Genomic DNA, 9,082 nt, shown 5'->3' on the forward strand with positions numbered 1-9,082 from the left:
GTCGTGGTGAAGGACACAATGGAATCATTCTTATCAAAGTGGAACATAGCTAGGACATGCATGATATTTTCACGTATACTGCCAGCGATGTGTTTCCGAGCTATACTCTTCATCCAAGAGGAAAAGGGCAGTATTCCCCAAGTAAAAGGACTACCAGCCTGTGATGTTGGAGAACGAGAATAAAAAAGTGTCAAGGGACAGTTGCCAGCAATGCGCATGACCTGAATGGCAGACTTTCCTTCCCTCAAGAGAGAGTCCAAAAATTGCTGAGTAGATGCATTCACAACATTCGTAGCGAGCTTGCCAAGCGGGTGGCTGTGCATCCTCCATGCTACCACGAAAGCGGGTCCAGTTTACTCCTCAAGATGTTGACGCTCAGTTGCAATCGGTACATTGGACTAGCACTAAAAGGCGTAACGATTAACCACTTCCTTTATTCTACCGCCAGATACACCTGTTGGACAGCTCATCCGTCACCGAAAACCTTGAAGCCCTGGCGCCAATCGTGAAAACCGTCTATGAATCGAGGCAACAAGAGGCATTTCTCAGGACGTTGAAGGAACTTACAGACTCTAAAGACAAGGAGATTATGAAGATTTGTGGGGAAAACCATCAGGTGAGTGCGCCTCGGGGCAAAGCATCTTGTGCCTACGCTTTATGTTTCTTATTATCGATGCCCATATAATGGTGAAGGATATTAACGCTGCTGCGTGATGAATTTAGGACTTCGTATCGTCTGTCTCTACGTTGCTCACCGTTCGGTCCTACACTGTCAACCTCAGGGAACGAATCAAATCGTTGGATCAATCTGTCACTTCCATCGGTCGAAATCTTGCCGCCCAAAAGCGAGAGCTGCTTCAAGCTAAACGAACCGCATCGAACCTTGATGAAGCTATCGATACGTTACAAGGATGTCTTCGAATTTTGGATTTGGTGAAGCGCGTTCGGGATATGATCAAGGAGGGACGGTATTTTAGTGCATTACGTGTGGGTATAGAATCCTCAGAAGCGCGATGGGGCACGCTGACACTCTGCGCCATTCTTCTTCTCCACAACAGTCTCTGGGAGAGATTGAGACTCTTCCACCAACTGCACTCTCCAATACGCCTTTGTACACCCATTTACTCTCCTCTTTGCCCTCCCTCAGAGCACAGGTCAAAGATGCTGTCACTGCAGCTAACATCCAATGGTTAACGGATGTAAGAGATAAAAGTGAGGATATAGGGAAACTCGCACTTGAGGCCATGCGCGTCAGGGCTCGGAGGTGGCGGAGTCGAAAGGAGAAGGAGCCGATGTTTAAATCGACTCGAGTAGGGAGTGCTGTTGAGCTTGTGACTCATGACAAAATCGAGAGTAAGCCTAGCTGTCTATCGATTTGTGTGCTCTGTCGACTGTTTTTTTTTTGGCTCTTTTTCTAGATAATTTGTTTAATAATGACCAGGTTACCATCAACTTCGAGCCCCTCTACCAAGCTATCCTCATTTACACAGCCCTTTCGATCCTACCTGAACTTCAAACATCGTACCAAACCGACCGTATGGCCCAATCATCCCTCATCATGTCAACATTGACCACTCCACATTTACTGCCGACGACATTGCCTTCCGTCGCGAATGAATTAATTGGATTTTTCTTGGTGGAGATTGAAGTCTTGAGAACAACGATTGGGTTTAGGAGCATGAGGGAAGTGGAGGATTTATGGGACGATGTCGTCAAGAGATTAGTTGATTTGGTGGGAGGGTCCGTCAGGAGCCAGAGGGATATGGGGTTTATTGCTGATGTGAAGGACACACTTACTACGTTCGTTCAAACTATCGAGGTATTTCCCGCACCTTCACTTGTCCCTTGCCGCTGGACAACTCACGGTTCCGCACGCCTAACAGACATATGACTTTGATATCGCGCCACTACAAGAATTGCTTTTATCAATGTTCGAAACGCACTCCGCTCTTCTGGAGAAGCAGTTCGCAGATATGTTTGAAAAAGTGAGTGCCGCAACGCAGGCAAATCTCCTTGGGCTCAACTCCCACCAAATTTATAGGCAGTTTCCGAAGACGATTACCAGCCTATATTTGTCACAGCTGCGACCGAACGAGGAACTATCTTCTCGATTTGTTGGATGGCGGCAGACACCGCGAAAGCCCTCGCCCAGTTTAGTCAGTTTTCCAGTACGCTAAACACCTCTGACATTTTTCCGAAGGCAAGGCGTCCCCGTCACTCTCCCGTTCTCGCAAGTATTCTACAAGTGTTGCACCCATGTGAGTCTATAATCGGATCGATGAACGTATCTTTCTTTTTTCATACCTTCCGGACTTTTCGTAACAGATTCGGCAGTTCGTTGAGGAATATTACCGGTTCACTGAAGGAGCAACTTATTACTACAGAAGTACGGATGATTCGCTTCGTGAAGTGAGTTGTTCTCTTCTCCTGCCACGATCAAAGTACTGATGTTCCGTGGGTCCGCTCAAGTCTCTTGATCGTCTCCTTGCAACTCACGTCAGCGAGAAAATCTCCGCTCGTCTGTCATCCGCTTCAACATTACCACAAGCTGCGCAAAACATCGTTAATGTAGAGCACTTTGTCGTTGCTTGTGCTGAGCTGGAGGAACAACTTACACAGTTACGGTATGCGGTTCTTTCTCCCAAACACCTGTTCCAACCCCCGGATATATAACATCATTCATCCAAATATGTAGAACTTCACGGCGAGGAGGACATATTTACCTGCAACTATCATCATCCAGTTTCGCTTCTACCCTTATCAAAGCAGGGAATCGACTTTCGGATCTCATTAAATCAAAACTTGGCGATGTTTTCGATTTATCAGATTACGATTGGACGCCACCAGATGTAGATCCTCGTCCAAGGATGCAAATGGAAGAGTTATATCATTGGCTCATGACAGTGATTGACTCTTTGCCCCTTGAAAATAAATATAAGGATCAAGCATTCAAGGCCGCCCTTGACTATGTTGCGTCAGGCTTCGCCGTACGTCTCTCAGTCTTGCTCTTTCTCATAGTTGTCTTTACTCAAGCTGCCATAGGATTTCGTCTTTGGACCTAATGTTCCAATGGTCAATGACAATGCTTTAGCGAATCTCATGGTGGACATTGACTTTCTGGATACCGAGTTCAAGAATCTTGGGAGGTCATTCACCTCGTTCCAAGAGTTGCGCATGGTACTGTAGTCTACAGGGTTATCAATTATCTATCGGGTGCTTAAAGATTGTGTTAGGCTTGCAACATCGCCATGAACAATCAAGTTTCAACGTATCTACAACCAGCAACCCGAAGATCACAATATTCGGTCATAAATCCAAAGAATCTGAAGAGCTTACTTGAAAAGCTATCCAGGTATGGCCTAGAAGGTCGAAATGCTGCCGAACGAGAATCAGGCGCGAGACGCCGAAAGGAGGCAGACGCTGTTGCCCGTTTAATCTGAAACTATTATGCTACAACAGCAGTCGTGTTGTTACATGTATGTATACCTAATCATACACCTGCTTGGACAAATTTATACCGCTTTCTTACCGGCATCCTCCTTCAAGCTTACTATACGATTAAGGATGATTCGATCCCCTGTACGTGCCCCAGCACTTGCATCATCCTTCTCATCGAGGCAGCCTACAATGGACTCCTTGTCCAAGGCAAAGTATGCCACGCGTAAACCTTGGAAACGAACGCATTCGTTGCCGACAAGTTGGTCTATCGTTGGCACGGGCGTGTCTCCGTGTGGGTCGTTTGTAGAGCCCGATTGAGACACAACTTCCCCTTCCTTCAACGCTTTATTGGTCCGAAGTTCGGCCTCCTGCCTAGCCTCGGTGAAAAGTTTCTTCGCCAACGGCCACAATCCAATTTCAACCAGTGCGCCTTTCACTACTTCGAGACTATTGGGATTGATATCCTTGATAAAATCATCCGAAGCAGCCGGATTATCGCTCTTGAAAAGCTGGTTGAAAATCCGGGTTTCATCGACAACGACAGGACTGCCAGAAGGGGGATGGTTCGCAACCCATTGGATAAACGCTTTAGGTTTAGGTGGAATGGGACCCGCAGATCCATCCTCCAAACTGCAAATTAGCTCCACGACCTCGTTCGTTGTGGGATCCACCTTGTACGATGTGCAAGTGATGGGATGAGGGGCTTGGAAAAGACCAACTGTCTTCCCGGGCGCAAGGCGGAAGTAATCTTTTGAATCCTGAAGCCTGAAATCGTCTATGTCGATGAAGAGCTCGCGAGAGAAGGGGATGGTGGTTTTCCCCAACTCCGGGACCTTGGGATGTAGCTGCTTATCCACCATCTGAACATAGTCTTCTGGGACATTTACGAGAATGACTTTTAACGGCTTCAAGACCATCAGTAACCGAGGGGCGGTGTTCTCCAGATATGATCTTATGGTCTGGTCAAGTCGTACGGTTTGGATGCTAGTGAGAGCTGTTGACACACCAAGGTGAGCGACGAACGAAAGGATGGCGGCCGGAGGGACACCTCGTCGTCGAAGAGCGACTAGCGTGTAAAGGCGAGGATCATCCCAGTCCAAGACATGCCCATCGCGAACTAGACGTTGGATTTTCCGTTTCGAGGTAATGGTGCCTTGGAGGTTCAAGCGCCCAAACTCGGATTGCCTTGGTTTGTACACTTCTAGAGCGTCACACAGCCACTCATACGACTCTCGCGCCTGGACGAACTCCGTAGTACACAGCGAATGGCTATGCACCTGTTCAGCAGCCGGTCAAATGCACTCGAAATCGATGGACGCACGAGATACTCTCCATACTATCCACAAGACAATGTGTAAAGTCATATGTGGGATATATCCGCCATTTTGTCCCAGTTCGATGATGTGATGCATTTAAAACGCGATAAGCAATCAAGTCCCACATCTGAGGATTACCATTCTCCAGGTCCTGTTTCATTCGTAGAATTGCCTCTCCAGACTTATATTTCCCATCCCTCATGCCATCGAATCCCTTCAACGACTCCGATATTGGACGCGAACGGTGTGCACATGCTTTTCGAGCTCCGTGATTATCACCACCACGGTTCGCATTTATTTCCTCGCCTATTAAAGTCAGTTCCATCAGCAATTCTTGGCATATTCACCCTTACCAGTGCAGTGGCATACGTATGCTTTATTCCTCTTTATGAGTTCAACAGCGAAGGCATGTAGTTGATCGAAGTAATCACTCGAGTACGTGATCTTCCATGGCTCAAAACCAAGCCACCGGACAGATTGCAAGATGCTCTCAAAGTAACGCCCTTCTTCAGCCTCAGGGTTCGTGTCATCATAGCGGAGATAGCAGTGGCCCTTGTGATGAGCAGCGTACCCGAAGTCAATGTAAATGGCTTTTGAATGGCCAATATGGAGGTAGCCGTTGGGCTCGGGAGGGAATCGAGTAAAGACTTTTCCACCCGTAGCGGCTAAGTGTGCTTCGCGGAGTTCGGGCTTTATCTGAGGATTGTCCCCTGGCTTATGCAATTTTCCGAGGAAACCTTCTTCGAACATGGTTCTTTCGGGAGCATCAGGGACACTCTCGACTTGCATCTCAATTTTGGATGAAGACGACGCAGCTTTCTTGGATTCCTGGTGGGTAATGTTAGTTCACCGTGTTGCCTACGAGTCAATGACTTCCATGTACTTTGGGCTTGGATTTGTCAATAACTTCTTTGGGTCCAAACAACTCTGTAAAGACGCGATCACCCGCATTCTTTACCTCTAAAGGCGGTGCCCATCTGAGCTTAGTGGCATTCTTAGCAGCGCTCAAGACGGACTGGAGAGATCCCCAGCCCTCGATTCTTTGGCTCGTCACGAGGGATTTAAGGATCGAGTAAATGTCATCGGGAGTTAATTCAACACCTGGTGCCATTAGTAATTCCGTATTGTAAGGTAGCATCGCTTATATCACTCACCGACTCCACACGCAGCGTCAAAAGCATTGCTATCAATTGAACCACCCCGCGTCTCAAGAAACTTCACTGCAGCTTATAGACAAAGTATAAATCCTGTTGTTCCTCTGAGCACCAGAAGAAATGTACACACACCTAATACTTGTTCCCCTGACTTGATCTTCCCGTCGATAACTGCTCGTACGACATACAACCGAGCGGGATCGTCCAATTTAGTAGCAGCATTTGAGAGCGAGGCAATCAATGTTGCCTTTTTCTCATCTAAATTCTCCTCATTAGTAAGATCCGCCCGATCAACAAGTGACTTGAGAGCAGCAGCGTTCTTTGGGCTCCGCGCTGCCTCGATCGCCTTCGAGTCAGTTAACCCGATGGCCTTGAAAGAGCTTATAAGAGCTGCTATCGCTGGATCGTCGGGACTAAACTTCGGAGGCATGGAAAGTTATTCCAGCTCTCAGTTCCCGCGCTTGCAACAAGGCTAGGACTTGACAACCAACACTTCAAGGCGTTGACGATACGGAAATGGGATGTGACTCACGTCAATTGATTCAGAGACAGGGGAATTCCCACGGGTTGTTGGGAGGCACATGCTGTGGGTTCTGGACAAGGCGGATGCGCCCCAGGTACCTGAATCGAGGAGCGACCTCCGGTAAGTACAGCCAACTCGGAAAATAGGGACGTATACATAACCAAGGTGCCGCAGGGTGGCGCAGAACAGACAGCATACAACCAGCAGGAGATGTGAAAGCAGGAAACAGAGAACCAACCAAATGACAACATCCAATGAACCAAGTAAACGGGATCTCACTTACCGAAGGCATCTGAAGGACATAAAGACCGAATATTCACAACATGGATCCAGATGGGGGTCGACTAAGTGAAGCGGCTCGAGCGGTACCCAAGCTAAGCATGAAAGAATGGAAAAATCATCAACGAGCAGCGGATTAAGAGGTAGAAAACAAGGAGAAAAAGGCATGTGTTGTGAGCCATGTCTACCGAATACAAGTATTATTCGATCTCGTTCCTCCATTACATAAATCACGATACATAGGAGCGGAACAACAACGCAAGTGATGAACAAATGAGACTCATAACTTAGGGTAAAAGGAAGAGTGCAGTAAAAGACTCGAAGGCGTAAGCAAGGCGAATGGGGAGGTGGAGGGAGACGCAAGAGAACGAGAAGCTAAGGCAAAACTTGCGATGTGGTTACACCGCACATCGACACAGCCCTAAATCGCCTCCGTGAATTGCTGTCGGATCACCCCCTAGCGTGACAGGGCTTGCAACTTACGTGAGCTGCTTAGACTCGCGCGGCCAACGCAAAGTCAGTCCCTGTTCCTGAGCACCTTGCTTGACTCATGGCTTCATTTCTGACCCGACAGCTCTAAGAGTGAACCAACACCTCTCCAAATTTCCCGACCAAATGTTTCTTCCCTATTTTGTCTTGCCAAACTTCTTCGCCCTTCCTAGGTTCCTTACCAAGCTCCGCTTCCAGAGAATTTCTGAAGAATGAAGTAGCCAGTGTATGGATGATATTGGCCATTTTCAAAGCTCGTTTCGCTGTGAACGGAAATGCAACGGGGAAATCGCTGAAATCTTTGTGAGTTGATTTCACTAGAAACAAAGATATCAGCACAGCCAAAATCCCTTCCATCCAAAGCGCACCGACAACGCATAATGTACCTATTGTCACGAGCGTAGCCGATGCCCCCGCTTCTGTCTTCCAGTGGGACACAATATCTTTCAGAAGTTGGAAATGCTCTTCCCATAGCGTGAAACCCTCCGAATTGATGACAGCTAGCGAGGGTTTCTCAAACACTGTGGCGGGAATCGGACCCGGGGATGGGACTGGGCCGACCCATGGATCTAATGCTAAAACGCTTTTCAAAGGAAGGGGCTCGAAAGGCTCGGGGGGTGGATGTCGAAGGAAGGCGAACTATCGTCAAAAGCCATTCAGCAGGAAACCCTTCAAGAAACAAACTATGGGGCATAAGAACTCACCACGGTGGCACCACCAAAGGAATGGCCCGTAAGGTGCAAGTCGTCGACGTCGATTTTGCCTTTCCATTGTGACAAATCATGGCCGGACTCGCTAATTTCGTTTCTAATGTTTCCCGCATCGCCGTCGACGAGGGCTTTGAAGGAGTGGTATATTTCATAAACTTCATTTGTACGGAACACTAGCTGTTCCGCTCGGAATGGATATAATCCCGCAGGTTTGGTGTGCTTGCCCCAACTGTGAAGAATAAATTCAGACGATCTCGGCATACAGAAAGAGATATGACACACACCCCACTTCGTCGTATCGAGTATAAGTTAATGTACGGATCTTCTGATTCGCTGACCGAATCTTGACTGATGACCCCGTGCCATCCCTATGCTCAATTGCGAGCACGACGTACCCTAATATTTGGGCAGGTCTGCTTCGGAAAACAAGGGAGAAGAATAACGCAATACTTGCCTTCGGAGGCAACCCTGCCGCAAAATTGAGAGTAGGCAATCCGAGAACCAAAGAGTCCGTGACTGAATATGACTAAAGGCCATTTCGATGTCCCCTTAATTGCCATCCCCGGTCCGTCGGCACGGAATACAGGATCGAGGAGTTATGAAACAGGCATATAAGTAAACGAATGGCCAGATAAACCATTGCGAAATTCCTTAATTAAAGGGAATATTCAGCTGCAGAGCCGTTGGTCTTACAATTGCATCGTACCAGTTAACTTCGCCAAACCGTGTAAGAAATCCCACAAAGGCCTTTCAAGATGACGTCAGAGACACGCTGATGTCAGAGTAGCAGACCCGACGACGAACCTACCTTACAACCCATGGGAGGTGTTTTTGTGAGGCGGGCTGCTCAAGGCAAGGATAAAAGACACTATAACAGATCTCCTCAAGTTGAAGCACTGGATCCCCGCTCGGCAACGTCGGCGCCGACCATTTTCTGGGCGCTTTAGCGGTTTGGGAGAAAGTAGCCACACCCACCCTGAAGCCAGGATGCGCTGGTAGCTTCATCGTGCATAGATGAGAACAAACGGATTGTCGGTGAAATGACATGTTTGTCCTGTTCGGCACCGGCTATAGCCGCGTGTCGGTGCATGTCATGTTGGACAGCTCTGATCGGAGGCAGTGCTCCGAGCCCTGTGTTACATGCACACGATTTTTCGGTACTACTATCTGCCC

The 9,082-nt window shown here is 48.0% G+C and overlaps 3 protein-coding genes across 3 annotated transcripts; 1 reads left to right on the top strand and 2 right to left on the bottom strand.

The window, feature by feature from the left end:
• Positions 1-328: 328 nt before the first annotated feature.
• Positions 329-3,440, top strand: EI90DRAFT_3222884 (exocyst complex component, sec15 subunit; the record flags this gene model as incomplete). Its single annotated transcript, XM_039066475.1, has 13 exons — positions 329-388; positions 449-616; positions 724-987; positions 1,059-1,353; positions 1,419-1,819; positions 1,884-1,985; positions 2,042-2,151; positions 2,201-2,258; positions 2,326-2,409; positions 2,470-2,624; positions 2,696-2,987; positions 3,043-3,177; positions 3,234-3,440. The coding sequence occupies 13 exons, from the start codon at positions 329-331 to the stop codon at positions 3,438-3,440; spliced, it is 2,331 nt and encodes a 776-aa protein (XP_038922450.1).
• Positions 3,092-6,436, bottom strand: EI90DRAFT_2965895 (glutamine-tRNA ligase). The gene is made up of 6 exons (XM_039055545.1): positions 6,041-6,436; positions 5,909-5,980; positions 5,638-5,855; positions 5,108-5,582; positions 4,760-5,060; positions 3,092-4,707 (listed from the first exon to the last, which is right to left on the bottom strand). The coding sequence occupies exons 1-6, from the start codon at positions 6,336-6,338 to the stop codon at positions 3,513-3,515; spliced, it is 2,559 nt and encodes an 852-aa protein (XP_038922451.1). The 5' UTR covers positions 6,339-6,436; the 3' UTR covers positions 3,092-3,512.
• A 399-nt stretch (positions 6,437-6,835) lies between these two features.
• EI90DRAFT_3034196 (platelet-activating factor acetylhydrolase) lies at positions 6,836-8,840 on the bottom strand. Its single transcript, XM_039058524.1, is given in 7 exon segments — positions 6,836-7,155; positions 7,172-7,838; positions 7,904-8,138; positions 8,194-8,305; positions 8,364-8,505; positions 8,615-8,656; positions 8,718-8,840. 4 exon segments carry the CDS (start codon positions 8,467-8,469, stop codon positions 7,287-7,289), a joined length of 1,005 nt encoding a protein of 334 aa, XP_038922452.1. The 5' UTR covers positions 8,470-8,505; positions 8,615-8,656; positions 8,718-8,840; the 3' UTR covers positions 6,836-7,155; positions 7,172-7,286.
• Between the last annotated feature and the right edge of the window lie 242 nt (positions 8,841-9,082).

This window comes from Cantharellus anzutake, assembly GCF_015039405.1.
Source record: "Cantharellus anzutake strain C23 chromosome Unknown EI90scaffold_4, whole genome shotgun sequence".
NCBI lineage: Eukaryota > Fungi > Basidiomycota > Agaricomycetes > Cantharellales > Hydnaceae > Cantharellus > Cantharellus anzutake.